The sequence below is a fragment of the Lycorma delicatula genome, chromosome 3 (genome assembly GCF_047948215.1).
Source record: "Lycorma delicatula isolate Av1 chromosome 3, ASM4794821v1, whole genome shotgun sequence".
NCBI lineage: Eukaryota > Metazoa > Arthropoda > Insecta > Hemiptera > Fulgoridae > Lycorma > Lycorma delicatula.
Window position 1 is genome coordinate 128,402,001 of NC_134457.1, and position 21,043 is coordinate 128,423,043.

The 21,043-nt window shown below is 28.2% G+C and overlaps 1 protein-coding gene across 1 annotated transcript in view; it reads left to right on the forward strand.

Moving 5' to 3' along the window:
- The window catches only part of Dora (zinc finger SWIM domain-containing dorado), a 132,625-nt gene extending 121,900 nt beyond the window's left edge, over positions 1-10,725 (forward strand). Inside the window, exons 26-28 of the mRNA XM_075359204.1 lie at positions 4,346-4,520; positions 4,750-4,899; positions 10,136-10,725. Coding sequence (XP_075215319.1) covers positions 4,346-4,520; positions 4,750-4,899; positions 10,136-10,202 — 392 coding nt within the window. The 3' untranslated portion in view covers positions 10,203-10,725. The remainder of the gene's footprint in view (positions 1-4,345; positions 4,521-4,749; positions 4,900-10,135) is intronic.
- The last annotated feature ends 10,318 nt before the right edge of the window (positions 10,726-21,043 follow it).

Sequence of the window (21,043 nt, forward strand, 5' to 3'; positions counted from 1 at the left end):
TTGAGGATGACGCCATTCACTTGACTGCCATTTTCTCTCTGGCGTGTAATGCAAAATCCATGTTTCATTGCCGGCTGCGATTGAATTAAGGTACTCATCACTTTTTTCTGTGTAGCGCATCAAAAATTCAAAAGCAGATCCCATTTGGATTTTTTTGTGATGTTTCAAGACATGTGGCACTCAACGGTCACAAACCTTTCTAAAACATAAATGGTCATGAACAATGTAACCAATAACATCCAACTCTTGAAATATTAGGAAAAAGAAGGGCAAGGTCAGAAATCGTTGAGCGACAATCTTTTCTTATTTCATCATAGACACGTTTCAACAAGTCCTCAGTGATTATCATGGGTCTCCCCAAACATTCTTCATCTTGCAAATTAATTCTGTTATTTCTAAACCTTTCACACCGTTTTTGGACGTTTCTTTCATTCATTACATTATCTCTGTTTACAGCAACCAACTGCCTATGAATTTCAGCAGGCTTAATGTTTTGGTGGTTTAAAAAACATATGGCTCATTGTATTTCACAGTCAGTGACAACATCAATTTTCCTATTCATTTTACAACAAATAACTCACACGTAATCAAAGATACTATAACGCAACAACTTACAGACAGCAATTGTACATTACTAGTGTGGCCATGAACGACACAAGTTTGTAAACCTGTAGGAGAAAAATTTCCCAGCAATCTTTACTTTAAAGATATCCCTTGTATAAACCAATGTGTTTTTAGAAAAATACTTAAGTTTATTTTTTAGTGTAAGATTATACATTTTAATTAGCTGGGAGTCAATATTTAAACAGTAAAAATCTGGATTTTGATTTTCTACTACAATTTTTTTGTTTTAATTTGATATAAAATGTGTATTACGAATTACAAATATGCAAAATGATGTATCTTTTGACTAAATTCCTGAGAAATTCATATTTTTTCATATTCATATATTTTCATCAGTTTATTTGAAAAATAAATGTTATTAATGTACCTGTCAGCAACTGTCAAACTGTATAAATGGCTTTTTATATGATACTAAACAACTTAATAAGCTGATTTGCTGTGTATTAAACAAAAACTACAGAAAATGATAAGGTTTGAAAAAATCTGCAAACAATAAGATCTTATGAAAATATTCTTCAGTATTTTTACATTATATATGATGATGTATTACAACCTAACAATAGTCAAGATATATATTGATGGAATACAACAAGTTAAATTATGTTTACTCAGTTTTTGCAATGATTTCAGTTAAAAATAACATTACTTAATAATTTGCATAAAGATGATGACTGCTGGACATGAATGAACAGTGTATATTAAAAAAAACCTACAGAAAAAGTTAGATATAAAATTATATAAACTATTAAGATCTAGGAAAAACTAATATTTTGATACAACATAAAATTTACTCCTGGTTGAAATTAGATTACATTTTTTGTAAAGAAGTTATTTAATGAAAGTTTATAAAATTTTATTTTATATTTTTCTTCTCTACATTTTTTCTACAATAAATTAAAATTTCATCTCTACTAAAAAGTATATACTATAAATTGTTTGTGTTTATAAAAAATAAAGATTTTACAAAATTGTATATTTTATATTGTAAAATTGCTGCATTGTTTATAAACTGTAATAAATATTATAAGTAATATGTATTATTAAATTTATATTAATATTATTTAAATTGTTATTCTCTTAAAAAGATATAAGCAAAGCAGTTTTACAGTAATTGATTTCATGAGTGCTTATCTCACTGTTGAGAATTTTAAGCGTGCGCACATGTGTGTGTGTGTGTGCGTGTGTGAATTTATACTTGAAGAAAAAATCCTTTAAAATGTATTGAATTAAAGGAGTAGCAGTTAAAAGGAGTATGTTAAGTAGTTTTAAACTGTTTTTGAAAATCATAGTGTAGCTTGCAATTCAAGGATTTATTTACTTTTTTATCCTTACAATAACTGATACGGTGTAAAAAGTATTATTTTTGACATGAGATATATAGTTTGAATTGAGGTTACATTGTACAGTTAAAGGTTAGGTAAGTTTGTTTAATGTATAACTTGCTTTAGATTTTAATTACTGATATATAACAAATTTTTATATTAAACTTTTTTTGTAAGTTTTTACAGATATAATTACATTTATTTGGTTATTACTACACAGAGTGTTCACAAAAATCAGAAGAATTTCAGAACACGTTCTACAAGTGAAAATGAATAAAAAATTCAGAAACATTTCATTTTCAAATTACAGCTTGCCTTAAATTTCACCCTAATTTCATCTCCAAGGGTAAAATTAAGTTATACTGAAATTCTCAGAACTTAAATTTAAGTGTTAATTTGATGGTTTAGCGTAATTTTTGAAACTATAAAATTTAATAGAACAATTGAATTAAACTAATTTAATAAAACAGAATTCTGTCTAATTTTTTTGAGAAAAAATTATTGTAAAACAAATTTTTTCAGGTTTGACTTTTCAGAAAATTCATTGAATTACCTATCATTAAACAAATAAAATGTTGAGACAGAATTTGTAAATAATTTAATACCAAGAAAACATAATGTAACATATGAAGAGTTAAATAAATTTTTTAATGAAAACCAAATAGTGAAACATGGCAGAAAATTACTGAATCATAATTTTAAACCAAAGCAAAGATCATTTCATACTGAAAAATTGTAGAAACAAAATTAATTATTAAGAATAAATAAAAATAAAAATTAAGTAAGATGATAGTTTAATAGGATTCTTTAAATTTCATTAAAAAAGAAAATCCATTAAAAAATAAAAGATTCATTAAAATGAATTTAAGAAAAGAAAGAATTCATTAAAAAAGAAAGAAAAATTTCATTAATAAAAATAAATAAATATTCATTTTTTATAAATAGAAAAAAATTAATCTAGAAATCTTCATTTTGTAGGTTGGTGATGTTAACAGTTGATAAACACTTGAAATTTGTTATTGCATTTGAGTAATTTTGTACGCTTTCAAAATTGAAGAAAATTTCATTGTTTGTATCACTTTCTAAAAATGCCTTTTAAGTTTTTGAATGAAGAATATGCAGACAAAATTTTTGTTTATAATTTTATTATTTGTTGTAATGGAAATATGCTTGCTACAGATTGTGAATATCAAGAAAGTTTATAATAGAAGGTTTTCAGTATTTATGCGCAAATGGTTATTTTCCATTATGATCATATTCTGTCGAAATTCAAGAACAGTTTCTTGTCAAAGAAGAACAGAATCTATGATAATTTCAACCTAGTTTTATACTACCTAGTGGCTCTGTACTAGACAAATTTCAGATCAAAATGCTTTGTTGCACAGTACAGTATGGCAAATAGTTTGTAAAGAAAATCTGAACTTGTTCCACTTGCAGTAAATATTCTGCTACATTTAAATTTCTGTCTGTAGCTTCAAAATAACAAACCATCACAAAATATGTTTCATTTTATTTAATGATAGGTAATTTTTCAAGAGTTGTTAATGATTAACTAAATAATCACAAAGTTTCAAAACTTCACTTGATACAGTAATTAATTATTTTAGTAATTTCCAACACAGGTTTTATGTTATTGTTTGGTTTGGTATTTTTGACTAGCATATCACTGGCCCATTTATTTTTGAAGATCGTCTTATGGGAAAATGTGTACTTAAATTTCTTAGGCAGTAATTTATTATCTCTTTTAGAAGATGTTTCACTACTTAAGGAGACAAGAAATGATTTTTCAGCATAACAGGCTCTCATTTATGTTAAGAATTTAGGAATTACTTAAATATAAGACTTACAAACTGGATTGTGTGAGGCAAACCAATAAATTGGCCTCTTAGGACATCTGACTTAACACCAATCAAATATTGTCTGTGGGGGGCAGTTGCAGTTTTTAATATATGAACAAAAAGGACTGGAAAAAAAAAATTAATGATGAGAATCTTCAGTGCAGTTGAAATTATATGAAAGTATTACATATATTAAGAAGAATGATCCAAAGAATTTTAGGTTGAGCAAAATATTGAATTAACAGAAAAGGAAGACATTTTGAACAGATATTTAAATAATAAGTTTGTAATAAGTTTTTATGGCTTCATTTTATTCTTGGAGCTGAAAAAAGGTGAAATTTGTTGCAACTTGAATGTAGACTGTTTCTGAATCCATATTTATAATTAATAACTATAATAACTTTTTTACTTATTTTCATGTTTAGAACAGATCCTGAAATTCTTTCAGTTTCATCATGAAACACTGTATATGCTAATTAAATTGTATGTTATCTTAATTTTAATATGATTTTAAAAGTTATATTTAAGGAACTATTGTGACATATTTATTTGTTATTCCAGGTACTCAGTATTTGCATCAGTTTTGTGTATGTGCTGTCAACAGCATAGTAAGTCCATTTGTGTTGCATGATGTTGCTCTAGAGGCTGCCCACTACCTCTCACGTAACAATCCTAGCCTTGTAATGCAGCATCTCCGTTCTGCCCTTACTCCACTTGTACAGAAATGCCAGCAAATGTAAGTTTGCTTATTATATTAGAATTATGACATTAATATCATTAAATTATTACTTATTTTGGGAAAAATCAGTTTATAATTATTTATTATTATTAATATAACACGTTTTGGAGCATGTATTTAGTATTGCAGCACGTACTTATGTAATGAATTATGTTATGTAATAGAATTTACATTTTTTAATAATCATATAAGTAAAAATAAGTGGTTTATGTTATACTTTTTAAAGGTACATTCAGTGCATGCATCAGAAACTGTATCATCTGACCACTGGAGATTATGAAGATTTTGTTTCCATAGTTTGTGCTGCAAGAGCTGCATTTCAAATCACACCTGAAGGCAACACTCAGTTCAAAGAATGGCTTCAGTCTATACGCAGGTAAAAACATTATACTGTGTATGAATCTATAAATTCTTCCGTTTGATCTGTTTCAATTTATTAGTTTATCTTACTTCTCTCCTTTATGCTTTCCACCACCCTCCTCTCATGCCTTATAACCATTAATTGACTTGAGCTAGATAACTTGTCAGGTGCTTTATATCAGGTCACTAACTGATGTAAACCATCTTGGCGATTTAAATGCAGTCAAAAATTTGATCTTAACTCATAGCACTAACAAACTACATTTTCTTTATTATTGACATAACTTTATATTTTACAGTAACAAAGCTTTTTTTTTGTCTTCAGTCATTTGACTGGTTTGATGCAGCTCTTCAAGATTCCCTATCTAGTGCTAGTCGTTTCATTTCAGTATACCCTCTACATCCTACATCCCTAACAATTTATTTTACATATTCCAAACATGGCCTGCCTACACAATTTTTTCCTTCTACCTGTCCTTCCAATATTAAAGCGACTATTCCAGGATGCCTTAGTATGTGGCCTATAAGTCTGTCTCTTCTTTTAACTATATTTTTCTAAATGCTTCTTTCTTCATCTATTTGCCGCAATACCTCTTCATTTGTCACTTTATCCACCCATCTGATTTTTAACATTCTCCTATAGCACCACACTTAAAAAGCTTCTAATCTTTTCTTCTCAGATACTCAGATTGTCCAAGTTTCACTTCCATATAAAGCGACACTCCAAACATATACTTTCAAAAATCTTTTCCTGACATTTAAATTCATTTTTGATGTAAACAAATTATATTTCTTACTGAAGGCTCATTTCGCTTGTGCTATTCGGCATTTTATATCGCTCCTGCTTCGTCCATGTTTAGTAATTCTACTTCCCAAATAACAAAATTCTTCTACCTCCATAATCTTTTCTCCTCCTATTTTCACATTCAGTGGTCCATCTTTGTTATTTCTACTACATTTCATTACTTTTGTTTTGTTCTTGTATATTTTCATGCGATAGTTCTTACGTAGAACTTCATCTATGCCATTCATTGTTTCTTCTAAATCCTTTTTACTCCCAGCTAGAATTACTATATCAACAGCAAATCGTAGCATCTTTATCTTTTCACCTTGTACTGTTACTCCGAATCTAAATTGTTCTTTAACATCATTAACTGCTAGTTCCATGTAAAGATTAAAAAGTAACGGAGATAGGGAACATCCTTGTCGGACTCCCTTTCTTATTACGGCTTTTTCTTATGTTCTTCAATTATTACTGTTGCTGTTTGGTTCCTGTACATGTTAGCAATTGTTCTTCTATCTCTGTATTTGAACCCTAATTTTTTTTAAATGTTGAACATTTTATTCCAGTCTACGTTATCGAATGCCTTTTCTAGGTCTATAAACGCCAAGTATGTTGGTTTGTTTTTCTTTAATCTTCCTTCTACTGTTAATCTGAGGCCTAAAATTGCTTCCCTTGTTCCTATACTTTTCCTGAAACCAAATTGGTCTTCTACTAACACTTCTTCCACTCTCCTCTCAATTCTTCTGTATAGAATTCTAGTTAAGATTTTTGATGTTAAACTAATTGTTCTGTATTCTTCACATTTTTCTGCCCCTGCTTTCTTTGGTAACAAAGCTAACATATTGTTATCATCAATTTGACTATAAATTGGTTGGAAGGAGGTAGAGAGGTATCTCTTAGTTTAGGGTGTCTGTTTTGTTTTTATTACTGTAACTGCATTTTAAGAATTTCTTTGTAAATGATATGGATTAAAAAATATTTGATTTGCTTTAAGTTTATTTGTTCTAAATTGTATTTCATTGAAGGTAAAATTCTATATTTTTTCCATCCCTCACAGATGTTCAGCATCCATATTTAGTATGTGGTAGACATTTATACCAAAATCCATGCAATCTCACACATATATGGAACATCGTCATCTTTCCATTTTATAGCTTCACTGATCTGGTTTCTATCACATCAGGAAATAGTGGGGCACAGATACTGTATCCTTCATGAATCATAACCAATCTTCTTAAATTGCAATATCAGCCACTTTTCTAAATACATTGTCCCTGAAAGTGTAGACTGAAAAGAAAAATGCTCTCTGTCTTAACCTTTGATTTAGGACAAAAACATTCACCTTTCAGTCAATTCACCAATCAGTCTCTCGCATGTTCAGCAACCTAAGGAGAGATTTTTGTTTCTTCCTATATACGCATTTATAATTTATATTATTTTCATACATATGAAAAGTTGCTTCATCACTAAAGATGAATTCCTTGAAATTGTTAAACTCAAATTTCTTCTACTTTATGATACGAAAATGATGACTTATTTAATATCAATGGTAAGGTTCTTGAAGAATTTTCAAAACTGTTTTGTTATTATGTATATTTCAGGCGGTATATGTATATAGGCTTGCCTCAAGATGATCTACAGTTCCTTCAATTGGCCCTGGATGGACCAGACCAGCAGTAGAAAAGCAGCCATTAATTTAAAATTTTCATATCGCTTTATGGAGCTGTTGAATTTAGAGAGATCCTTTGGGGATTTAGTTCAAAATTGTTATTGCATTAGGTGTAGTTTTTACATATTCTGAATAGAAGAATGCCTTTTCAGATTGATTTTGTCCTATTAGAACTCTAGGCAGTTACATGCATACGGTTTCCTTAACATTAATTTGAATAATTAATTATTAATATAACACAATTTAGTAATTGTTTCGTAGTTCATGAATGGTAATTTTTTTTTACAGGCTTATAAACGACTGTATTTAATTTTTTTCTATCAAAATTATGTATTGACAAATTATGTTTTATATTATGTGTAGATTATTCCTTTAATATATTTTCTTTCTGTAAAAAATTAAAGCAAATGAGAAACAGGATATAAGAGACACTTAAACAGATAAAAACTTAAAAGACTTTTTATTTGCTTAACACTGCTCATAAGCACATACAACATTCATGTTCTAGTACTAAACCTTCTAACTGCTTGGAGAAATCTGTTCCAAATTAAACATTTTTTTCTAAAATATGTCAGAACCTAATTAGGGGTATTATCTTTTTCAATAAAATACTCTTCTGCCAAATTTATCTGAACATGCCAAGAGGAATTCCTGGCATGCCAGACTTGCTGGGAATGCAGACAAAAATAATATATCCATGAAGTACATTATTTCATAAATTAAAAGGCAATCATAATTCTATGATGTACATCTTCTATTGTGTATGAGTGAAAAATAATAATGAAGTTAAAAAAGCTGAGCTAAATATAGGTATCATACAACATAATCATTTAATTAATAAGTAAATGATAGCGTCTCTATCTTTCATCTGGAGTCCCGAGTTCAAATCCCAGTCAGACATGGCATTTTCATATGCTACAAAATTCCATTTCCGTATCCTACACACAGGCTTCAAGCTTATGTGGTGATATTAAGTAAAAAAAGTGTGTACTGATTGATTGTGTTGTAGGTCCCACAATCAAAAAGGTTGATAAAATAATGATGTATTTATTAAAACATCATTATTTTAATAAATGATGATGTTAGTGAAAAATAAATTATATTTGTATCATATACTTTGCATTAATATACTTATGATAAAAAGACGTAATCTTGTAATAAAACCTTCAGAATGTCCCTACATTTATTAGAACATTAGTACAGATTAATTATTTGTTATTGGTGTTTGAATCAACATTATCATGCCTCTCCCTCACATTTATTTATTTTGGTGTAAACATTAGTACCTTATTTTGAAGCCGCAGTAATTTTATATCTATTGATTTTGTTTTAAAGAAAGGATATATTTTTTCAGTTGAGATCATTTTATGGTCTGTTCATTCTTTATATTTTACAAAATGGTCTGAATTGATGGCTGAATTATTTCTAGTAAATTAAGTAAGTCAACAATTTTCATAAGCCAGAACTACCAATTACATTCTCATGGTTTTTTTCCCCGACTAGACCTTCACTGATATCTAGAATTTTTATTACTACTATACACTCCCAAACATCATACTACACTGTTTAAACACTTCTAAATATTAATGAATGTATAAATTACACAGAAAAGTATTACTATTAATGTATTACTATTCCTTTTAATGTTGTACTATTAAAGTAGTACTATTAATGTATGAAATGTACTATTAGTGATGCAGTAAATTCAATTTTTTTTTATTTTAGGTGATATGTTTATTAGCATTCCATTTTTCTATACATGAGGCTTGGGTAAAAATATGAGGATTGAATCCAAAATTTTTCTCATAATGTTAAAAATTTTTAACTTCATGGATTAGCTTCTATGAGAAGAAAGTATAAGAAGTTTACTGCTAATTCCGTATTTTATTACATTTGCTGTTTACATACTATTAGAATTTCAGACATATTTACTTACATCAGACAAAGAAGAGGTATAACTGAGGCTCCTGGTTAAACTTAAAATAGATCTGTGATCTAATCATTATATTCAAAAGTTTCTCTAAAGTATATATTTTATCTTTTTTTTTAGGGTTTTTGTATATAGGGATGTTAACTTTTTGACTACCAGATCTGAAGTGAAAGTTATATTAAAAATACCAAGTGTAAATTCATTTTTTGCTATTTTTAACTCTGGAAAATCCATTTAATAAATTAATAAAGTGTTTTCACCAATAATCTGTAATTAATTTTTTTTGTAGTAAATAATAGATATTAGGCAAAGTTAGACGTTAAAACAACTGTTTTCTATTAGGTTTACCAATTATACTGAACAAGTTTACCATGGGAAATAAATTTATTTAAAAATAATTGTAATTAAGTTAATTGTCTTTAATATAACTGATAAAAACATTTTATAACTATCTCAATCATATACAAAGCATACGTAGATAGACATGAAGCTGCCAATCTGGTTATTTAGTGGAGTAAAGAAACAGCAAAGTCTTTGAGCAAAATTCAGGAGTATATTATAATAGACAGGATGATATTTCATGTATATAATAATCTAGCAGTCCATTAATGAATTAATAATAGATAATAAAAATAGTTGCAACAATCTGATTTAATCAGACTGGGCAGTTTAGAACTTATTGTAATATCCGATCTGATAGGATCTGACATTTAAAGGGTTTTATACATTTTTTGTTCTACATCTAATATTTGTTATTTTATGAGATAATTAAATTACCATGATTATGGTTTTGCAGTTTACATTAATTAAGTAATTATTGTTATATTTTAAGAGTTTTTATACTAATTTTAATAAATTTATTATTTCAGGTCTAAATCTTGTAAAAAAGATTTATGGTCACAGATTAATACAGCTCTTCAGGCGAATAGTAAATGACAAAGGCCTGATTTAGGAGCCCATCATTCTGCAGGTTCTGCATCAGTAGCGAGCAGTGTAAGTGGAGAGAACAATGGTGCCTGGGGATCGGTCTCCCCTGTACCTGAGCCCTGTGATGGCTCTTCTCTTCCCAACTTGTGGACCTAAATTTTCACCCCGCATGTGGTCTCATTTTGACTCGCTCTCCGTCTTAAATTAAGCTTCGATTGATCTATATTTTAGTTAGGGTAAATGTTTTAATAAATATTATTATATTTATAATTATATGGATTCACCTTTGTGAAAAAGATCTCTCTGAACTGGATATTTTCATATGATATACGTTGTTTATTGTAGTAATGCGTTGATATTAGGTTGTTTGAATTTAGCTCTGATTGTTTTATATTATTTCGTTTGATTTAATAATTTATGTTATCCATATCAAGTAAAATATTGAAACTAATTTATTTCTCTGAGAAAATAGTTAAGAGTACTCTGAAATTTGTTTAAGTATATATATATATATATATATTTTTTTTTTTTTATAAAATAGGTAATGTTACTTTTAGGTAATAATTCTTATCAATCATTTAAATCTTTTTGATAAATATAATTTTAATGTAAGATGGAAACATAAATGTTAATTGATTCGTAATAGAATATTTGCAGCTCAGGTTTTATCACGTAAGTATAGTTTTACGGTTATGAATGACATTAAGCCTTACCAGTGTTAACTGGAAAGATATGGATAATTTTATTACAGTTTGTTTCTCTTAACTGTATAAGAATTTTATGAAGATATATTTTGTGGATCATGTTGAAATACATTTTTGTTACTTTGATTTCTTATATTAATTAAAAATATTGAACTAATTATATCGGTGGACTTTATGAAATTGAATTCTCTTTTTACCTGTCTGTATTAGATACTTTACATGAATCATGCTCATTTTGTTTTTTCCGTGTGTATGGGTTTTTCATTTTCTATTATTAATACTAAGTACGTGAAATAATGTTAGGTAATTCCTAACTATAGAGTTAGTTTGTTTTACTATATTAATATAAAGATATAAATACTGTGAAAATTATATTTAAAAAAATTTGAAATGTTGAAATTTTAAAATTTTTTTTGTCATTTAAATTTTATTTCATATTACTGTAATTTATTTATGGATATTTTTGAATCATTATGTTATAAAGATAACAGATAATGTATAAGTAGAATGTTAACAAGACATATTTAAGTGATTATCCCAGAGCAGAAAGTAATAGAGATGTATATCAGAGCAATCATATAATTGTTGGCAAAAAAAAACCTGTTAAAAGATGGTATTCACTTTTTTTTTTAAATAACTACACTTTATATAGAAAAAAGGATTTCTGGAAAATTTATCATATTCATGGACTAAAAATTCCACAATTTCTTTTTCTAAATAAATAGTGTTACTGATTTGTACGTATTTTCATATTTTAATTAAAACTGTTGATGTAATGATTTATATATTTCTTTTTTATTTTTAATTGTTACAGTAAATTATTTTAAGATGTAATTTAATGATGTTTAATTAGTACAAATGATAGCCCCAAATCTTTTTGTAAGTTAAAAAAATAATGTTGATTTGCTAAGAGTATTATATTACTGGATTTCTACAATTCAAAATAATTCAATTATTGAATATTAGTGCATATTCAATAATAAATCATTATGTGTTTGTGTGTATACACACATACATTTCAGTGTATTATATATTGATTATATATATATGTACTAGCATCCCTGTTGCGGCTATGTCCGTGCTATATGGTTTTCCCATCACAGTCAGGGAATATTTAGCTGGTCATGGCTTGCTTACTTACTCTTCCCGTCTAGCCATAGGGCTGTGCCCCTTGGACCCCACTGTGTTCATTAAACTCATGCTTGTGAGAATAATAATGATAAACGAAAATTAAAGCCTGTTCAATCTATAAATAATATTCGTATATTATAATTTTTTTCAGAGCTACAGTTTGGTCAATTCAGGACCTAAAACTCTGATCTAAGAATGCTTCAAAACATTTGGTCTCCATCTTAAGAATATATTATAAATACCCATACTTTGTATGGGTAAAAATGTATTTTGTGTGGTTGTAAGCATTACCCAACAAACAGTACTAGGAGGAAACTGTACTTTGTTTCTCTTTTCTTTTTTTAAATTTTTTAATTACTTTTATGTTTTTTAGTCAAGTGACTGGAGGCAGGTGCAGCCAGTTACACTGTACATACAGTAACAGTGGCAGTTGAGGCGCCGTTCCATACACCATCACACCCCTTAGAAAATCAAAATTCAAAAAACCTGAAAATGGTTTTTAGATATTTATCTGAAGAGTATTTTGCAAGCCTCATGAGTGAATATCTCATTTAGTATAGTCAGAAATGGGGAAAAATTTCTAATCTTTGTTCAAATTTTTGTACCTCTCTTCACCCTTTCAAGGTCGAATTTTTAAAAAAATCTAGAAAATAATTTTTATATATTTACATGAAAATTACACATACCAAAAATGAAGTTAAGATATCTTCATTTGTTACTGAGAAATTAAAAAAGATGGCCAGATTTAAAAAAAAAAAAAAAAACCGTTCAAAATCCATTTTAACCTTTTAAATTGAATTTCAAAAAATCTAGAAATTAGTTGTTATATATTCACATGAAGATTACCAAAAAAACAGTTGATATCTTCATTTGTTACCAAGAAATGAAAGAAAATAGTAAATTTCATTGTTACTCCAATTTTACCCTTAAAACTCAGAATTTCAAAAAAATCCTTTCTACTGTGCACTCACACTATAAGAACATGTATACAAATTTTCATCAATTTTTCTTCAGTAGTTTTTGTTGGGCATTGATGAATCAGTCAGTCAGGGCAAGTTGCTTTATAGGTACAGATATATATTATGAAAGTATTATTAATATATCATTTTTTCATATTTTTATGCTTAATGCAGTAGAAGCTGTCCTTAAATTTATTCCATTTATTTATTTTATTACAAGGTTAAAATGAAATTATTTCTTTGTTGCTGAATTTATATAAATAATAAAATTTATGTGAAAATTATTTCCTGAATTTTTTATTAATGTGATTAAATTTGTATTATTATTTACATATAGCTGATAAGATTTTTTGTACAACCAGTTTTGGGCTCAGCCCATTGCCAAGTATATTATTATATCAATGCATAAATTATACATATCTTCAAAATTTCATATACAACATTAAAATCAGACTTATCATATGCAATTATAAATTATTATAAAAATTCTGTGAAGCACTTCACATCATCATTATTTTTATTATAGATGAGGTTAAATATCTGTATTCTATGAAAACTCTTGAGTTGAAGAACTGTTTTCATAGAATAGAGATTAACCTACTTTTTATTAAAAATAAAAACAGTGATGTGCTAAACAGAGTTTTATAATAATTTATAGTTTTATATATATGATGAGTCTGATGTTATTGTTGCATATGAATTTTAAAAGCTATGAGAAATTTATGAATTAATGTAATGGATAGCCAAGCTGTAATAGCAAGGCACTTACAGATGGGTGTAGATGTACAGCTGTAAGTAGAGAGAAACATGCCTTGCTAGAATGGCTCGGCTGTACTTGACTGTGGGCTGAGCCTGAAACCTGTTTTACAAAAAATCATACCTGCTGTATGTAAGTAATAATAAAAGATTTAATCATATTAATATAATGATTTTTCTTATTTTGAATATATTTGAGAGTACAAATTTTCTTCAGTAAAAATCAGATTGTGTATACTTAATAGATTGTAACAATTATTTAGTCAAATAACACCAAATGTAGAAATCTGATAATTGCCATGTGACATTTATGTTACTAATAAATTTTTATTGTAGTTACAATATTCAGTTGAGGAAAATGGATTTTTTTTAACCTCAATCGGCAGCAACCTATTCTTTTTTATATCTTTTTTTTATAAAGGCTAACATTTTATTTAATAATTGTGCAGTAGAACATTGCTGTTCCTATCATTTCCATGGAAAATTTCTCAAAAAAAAAGTTGTTAATCTTCCAATACTACTGCTTAGTTATTTTTAATTAAGGTTTTATTTAAATTTATATATTTTAAAGAGAATTATTAAAAATTAAATTTTTTATAAAAACTGGATTGTGAAATATGCCTTATTTTGTTTAGAAGAGTTTCAGTTACAAAGAATAAATTTGTGTATTTAAATACTTTCAAATATGAAATTTACCCATATTCGTTATATCCACAAGTATATTTCTCAGTATATTAATTATGAATTTATATTATACCCATGTTTGTTTTTCTAAACATATACTGATATAATATATATATATATATATATATATATATATATATATATCAGTAACAGGCTGTAAACAGTTGATCATTGGTTTCATTGTGTCCTAAATTGACCAGTCTTGGGATAAGCTATAAATCATGGTAAAAAAATTAATTAAATTTTATTTGAAGAGTTAATTAGAGTACTATTAATATATCTGGATGTAATTAATACATTCAAGTAGGTGTAATATATTTCATAGAAAAGACTTAATTTATTTCTATGGTTTATCTATAAAGGCATTTGGATAATAACTGTTCATGTTAGATTCAGTGAGTTGGACCTCTTAATTCAAATATCCTACAATGAATATTGCTGTGCTTCAGCATGCATTTGCTACTGCTCATAATCTTTTATGAATGTATAACAGTCAAAACTTAAAGAATGTTTATTCTTTACGTCATTTATGTAAATTAATTACCCCCAGTTTTTTATGCCATCATAGTAAAATATTTTTAATTGTTATTATTCAAGTTATAAATTGTTTATTTAAATTTGCAAATAGCATATTTTGTTTATAAACAAGCATCACAATCATAGATTATTTAGTAAGTATCAAATATTAGATCTTAGTGATGTTTGATTAATAATTACTAAGATTGTTACGACTAAATATGAAGTGTTAATAATAATTAATTATATATATATATATATATATATATATATATATATGGTATCCCTACTCTTATAAATTTCATCTTCTGTTCATATGTTAGGACAATCCTACATGTATATATTTTTAAATTTGCAATTAAAGAACCATACTACATTGATTTGTTTGGCTTATTGTATACATAAGTTTGTGTTGAAATCTATAAATCTTCTTCATAAATTGTGATATTTTTTTTTTTTTAATTTAAACAATTTGTGTTAACCCATGATCAAATTATCTCCTTTTTTTAATTGCTGTAATTTGCATATGTACTTCTGTTTATTGTCTTCCATGATCAGTATTGACATTATTTGTCTGTTCGTTTTCAACATACGAGGTGCGACAATAAAGTAATGAGACTGATATGAAAAAAAATGTTGCTTACGGTTTTAGTCATGTTTAGTGTTGTCTCCTTCAAAGTAGTTCCCCTCTGATTGTACACACTTATTCCAGCGCTTTTGCCATTGATGGTAACATTTCTGGAACTCATCTTCTGTAATATCCTCCAAGACCCTCGTCACAGCTTTTTGGACATCTTGTGTTGTTTGAAAATGGTGTCCCTTGACCGCCATTTTGACTCTTGGAAATAGAAAAAAGTCGCACGGAGCGATATCTGGTGAATAAAGGTGGCTGTGGTAGAACTGAAATTTGTTTTGAGGTTAAAAATTGCTGTACTGACAGAGCAGTATGGGATGGGGCATTATCGTGATGCAGAATCCAATTATCAGCAATGTTGGCACGGACACGAAGAACTCATTTACGAAGTCTTTCTAAAATTTCTTTGTAGAAATATTGGTTAACTGTTTGTCCAGGAGGCACCCGCTCTTTATGAACAATTCTGTTGGAATCGAAGAAGCACACAAGCATGCATTTCACTTTTGACTTTGACATGCGAGCTTTTTTTGGTCTGAGTGATCCCTTTGAGCACCATTGCGAACTTTGGCGTTTTGTCTTTGGATCGTATTGAAAAAACCAACCTTCATCACCGGTGATAACACGGCTCAACAAATCTGGATTGATTTCCATTTGCTCTAACAGATCGGTTGCCACATTTTTCCGCGTTTCTCGCTGTTGTTGTGTGAGATTTTTGGGGACCATTTTTGCACAAATCTTTCTCATACCAAGATCTTCAGTTAATATTAGACGAACCATTTCTCGATTGATGTTGAGTTCTTCTGCAATCATTTTCACGGATAATCTTCGATCAGATCGTACGATTTCACGCACCCTGGTCAAGTTGACATCTGTCCGTGAGGTTGATGGTCGTCCACTGCGGTCTTCATCTTCAACATTCGTTCTGCCTTCATTAAAAATTTTATGCCACCGAAAAACTTGAGCTCTTGACATAACCTCCTCTCCAAAAGCCTTCTGAAGCTTACCATAAGTTGTCGTCGCGTTTTCATTCAATTTAATGCAAAACGAAATGACATACCGTTGCGCAATATTTTGCGGTTTCATTTCTTTGATGAGAGACACAAACACGTGTTCAATTATTACAGCACAACTCACGACTGAGCAGTTGCATCAACGTGCCGCTTGGACTAGAAGTAGCTTATAGACCAAGGTCAAAGATGGTGTGCCTACTCAAGCTGCAGGGTTGCCACATCTTGCAAAGAAAAATCAGTCTCATTACTTTATTGTCGCACCTCGTATATTACTTTACATAAGAAAAATTAATTCTTATAATTTTTAAATTGTAGATTATTTATAGAAATCTGCAAGAAATTTTAATTATTAATTTTGTAAACAGTTTTTTCTTTTAATTAAATCTACTTAATTTTTTTAATGGCTGTTTCTTTTAGTAACTTTATTTTCCCCTGCTTATTAATAAATTATTATATTAATTTCAGTTCTCTGAACAACCCTAACAACTCTGCTTGCTGCTTTGAAAAAATATTATGTCCTCACTCTTTGATTTTTAACGTCTCTTATGTTTAAATTGGAAAAATAATTTTTTATAAGATTATATTTATTTATATAAACTGCTGTTTGGATTATTTTAAATATTTTTACTCAAATAGTGCTTGTGTATTATTTAGAAATACAAGTAGCTAAAATTTTTTGGTAAATGTAATAAAAATTATGTATCTTTTTTGATAAAAGCAGAAATTGTGATTTATTTATTAAAATCTAAATTTTGAGCAAATTCATTCTTAATTAGTATATGCAATTGATATCTGTAAATTTCACATTTTTTTATTTATTTATATATTTTTTAATAATATATAATAATTTTTAATTTAATATCTCTTGATTTATATCCTTGTATATATGCCCTATTTTTTTTTTTACACCAGGATTACATTATATGTCTTCTGCTAATTAGTGGCTGCGCGCCTCTAAATTTGCCTATTTTGTCTTTAAAGGTATATTTTTTTAATACAAAGGATTTAACCTGACTAATTACCTTTAGCATAGATGTTATAGCTGGCTTCTTCTTCATGAGTTGTCTAAATGTAGATTAATTGTAGCGTAAATCAGTGAAAGTTGCCATCCATTTTCATCTTGATTCTATAACTTCATAGAATTTGTCAGAAATAATTAAATCTTAATCTATTAAATGTCTGCCATGCTTTTGTTTCTTAACTTTGTGGAGGGATGGTCCAAGTATATGTATAATTTTAAACTGCCCTGTTTAGAGCTGTTAACCCCTGCTTCGAACTGTAAACTGAAGGTGAACTCTGATGATCGTTTACAACTGGTGAGGATTTGTCACATGAACTACATCGCAAGTTGTGGAATGCTATGATGAGGTTCAATTGTTAATTATTTTAGAGAAGCCCTTGATCTATCTGAACACATAGCTGTAGTCCCAATTCAGATTTATATCTTTGTTGATGAGGAGTGTCATTAATGGTGTTCAGATATACTATCAGTGAAAAAGGTGAGATAACAGTCTTGATTGGTGGTGATTCATGAAGCCAGATCATTCCCCTACCATGTAGGGTTGCAGATTTCTGTTTCCCGTAAACCCCTATAAGCATGTCCGTTGTTAAGTTTTCAGAAACATTTTTCATAATCAACTTAAAAGAAAGCTTGTATTTATATGAGGTGTGTTCAAAAAGTAACAAGAATTTTTGTTTTTTGGAATGAATATTATTTATTCATTTACATTAATGTTATCCCCTTCAAAATAGTCCTCATTAGATATTATACACTTATGCCAGCACTTTTTCCAATCCGTGAAACACTTCTGGAACTTGATCTTTGGAATAGTGTTACCTCTTTCAGCTATTCACTTTTAATCTCATCAGCACTTTTAAAATGACGCTGCTTTAAGGTTCTCTTTATTTTTAGGAATAGAAAAAAGTCACATGGCGCCATGTCTGGCCAATATGGTGGCTGGGGTATCATTACAATGTTGTTTTTGGCTAAAAATTAAAGAACAAGAAATGAAGTGTGAGCAGGCTCATTATCATGGTGCAAAAGCCATGAATTGTTTTGCCACAAATCCGGGTGTTTTTTCAGATTGCTTCATGCAAATGACTATGAACTTTTAGGGAATATACCTTATTGATTGTTTGACCTTGTGTCAATAACTCATGATGCACTATGCCGTTAAAATCAAAGAACGTGGTGAGCATAACCTTCACATCAAAAAACATCAAAAAAAATTTCATTGCATAAGCCAATTGACATCCCAACATCATCAGTGACTTCTCTGATTGTGATTCGATGATCATTCATAATGGTTTCTTTCACTTTTTCCATATTTTCATCAGTTTTTGATATGATGAGGCATCCAGGGCTCTTGTCATCTTCAAAGTCTTCATGACCTTCTTCGAAACACTTATACCACTCGTAAACCCTTGCTTTACTCATAGCAGACTCACCAAAAGCAATATTTAACATTTTTAAAACATTGCTACGCTTAATTACATTCTTGTAGTAAAAATTAATGCAAATTCTCTGATCTGTTATTTATACAAATAAAAAATCGCCGATCGTACCAAAACATATGTTATCCTTTTGACAGCTAACAATAGACTAAACATCCAATATGACTACAAACGTACAGATACTTTCCAGACATGTTTACCAATACAACAACAGAAAAAGTTGAGAATTGGACTAAACAACCCACGAAATTTCAAAATTCTCATTACTTTTGAACACACATATATAATATTTGTGAATTCAAGGTTTTTAGAAACATAAGATATAGTGTTGAATTCATCTCATCACTTATGATTTAGAGAGAGATTATTCTAATAGAAAGTGGATGTCCATTAGCAACTTCAAGATTGGTCTTGTCTGAATTTTTTTGCTTTTATTTCAGTTAAAGCTTAGTAGTTTTTGGTAATTAATTTCACCACAGTAATTTGACTATATAATTACAGATTAATTGTTGATGAAATATGGTTTAAGTGGTATGATTTCATTTAATAAAAAAATAAACACTTGTTTTTATTGGGTGATTTTTTCAAAAGCTTTTACTTGTTTTTTTTTTTTTTATGTAATTTTAACTGATTAAAAAAATGCCAACCTCTAACCCAGAACCTTCAGTATAAATTTTTGTAAATTAATTATTAAAGGTATTCACTGCTGTTTCTTGTAGAAGATTTATATGCTATGTACTTTTTCTAAACGTTATATAACAGTTCTGAAAGAATCTGTGTGGTATTTGAACAAGAGCTTATTATTATATGCTTATATTATATGTATTATGCAATATGTTAAACAGTGGCTGATAACAGGATTGGAAGTGCTTAAGGTGCACATTCAAAAGTAAAAATTGTTTAAAAGTGTATATTGCTGTTTATCTTGCTCAAATTTATTTCCATAATGAATACATAAATGTTTCTGTGTGTGTATGTAAGTACCATTGCTCAAATTTAACTTTCTGTTTGTGTAAATTAATATTATTTATCAGAAAAGATAGCATGTGTTTATTAATTATAAAGATAATAATAAAAACTATAATTCTTTATATAATATAATCTGTATTATTATTACAGTTTCTTGAAATTCAGTTGAAATATAAACAGTGTTTGTATTCATATATCTCTGTGACAGTTTATTTCAAAAATAATTTACCACATGATTTTATTAATATATAATATAAAAATCTTAAAATCACTCACTATAATCTGATTCAATGTTATTTTAGTTTATTGTTTTAAGTTTTATTATTATTATTATTTTGATGCTTCAAGACTTACTTGTATGTTTACTTAATTTAATATTTAAGTACTTCATATTATAATATTTATCATAAAGTTGTGATGCAATTTTGTACTAAATGTGATTGTAATATCTAGAAATATTTATTTCATTAAAATTTCTATTACTTGTAAAAATAAACAAAAACCATTGTGTGTTACTTGATTTTAATTGTTTTAATTTATTTTTATTTCCTGCTTTAGTTCTGTTTTTGAAGTGGTAATGTAAATGAAATTTTAATTTGTTTTGCTGGCCATGATAGAGAAAATTTTACCTGTTAAAAGTTATAATCAAAATTTTCTGTTTCTGTATATATGTAATCTTGCTTAATTTTTATTGCTTTAAGTTTCATCCTGAGCTGCATTTCAGTCTTTGCTGAACACCAAAATATGCTGTACATAGTACTAGATGGTGAACAAAATAGATTGAGATGATTTTTCAATTTGTTTCTCTATAATTAACATGGTTTTCTTAATTATATATTATTTGGGATTGCAGGAATTGTACTGTATTTTGTGAATTCCAAGATATCTCATTTACGCTAATGTAAATAGTTTAACTTTCATAATTTGCCACCTTCAAGGTTGTAGGAATGAGAAAATGATGAATTACAGAATGCATGAGTGTAACATATATGTAGAGTGCCCTTTAAAAAGAATCAATTGTAAATTTTAGTAA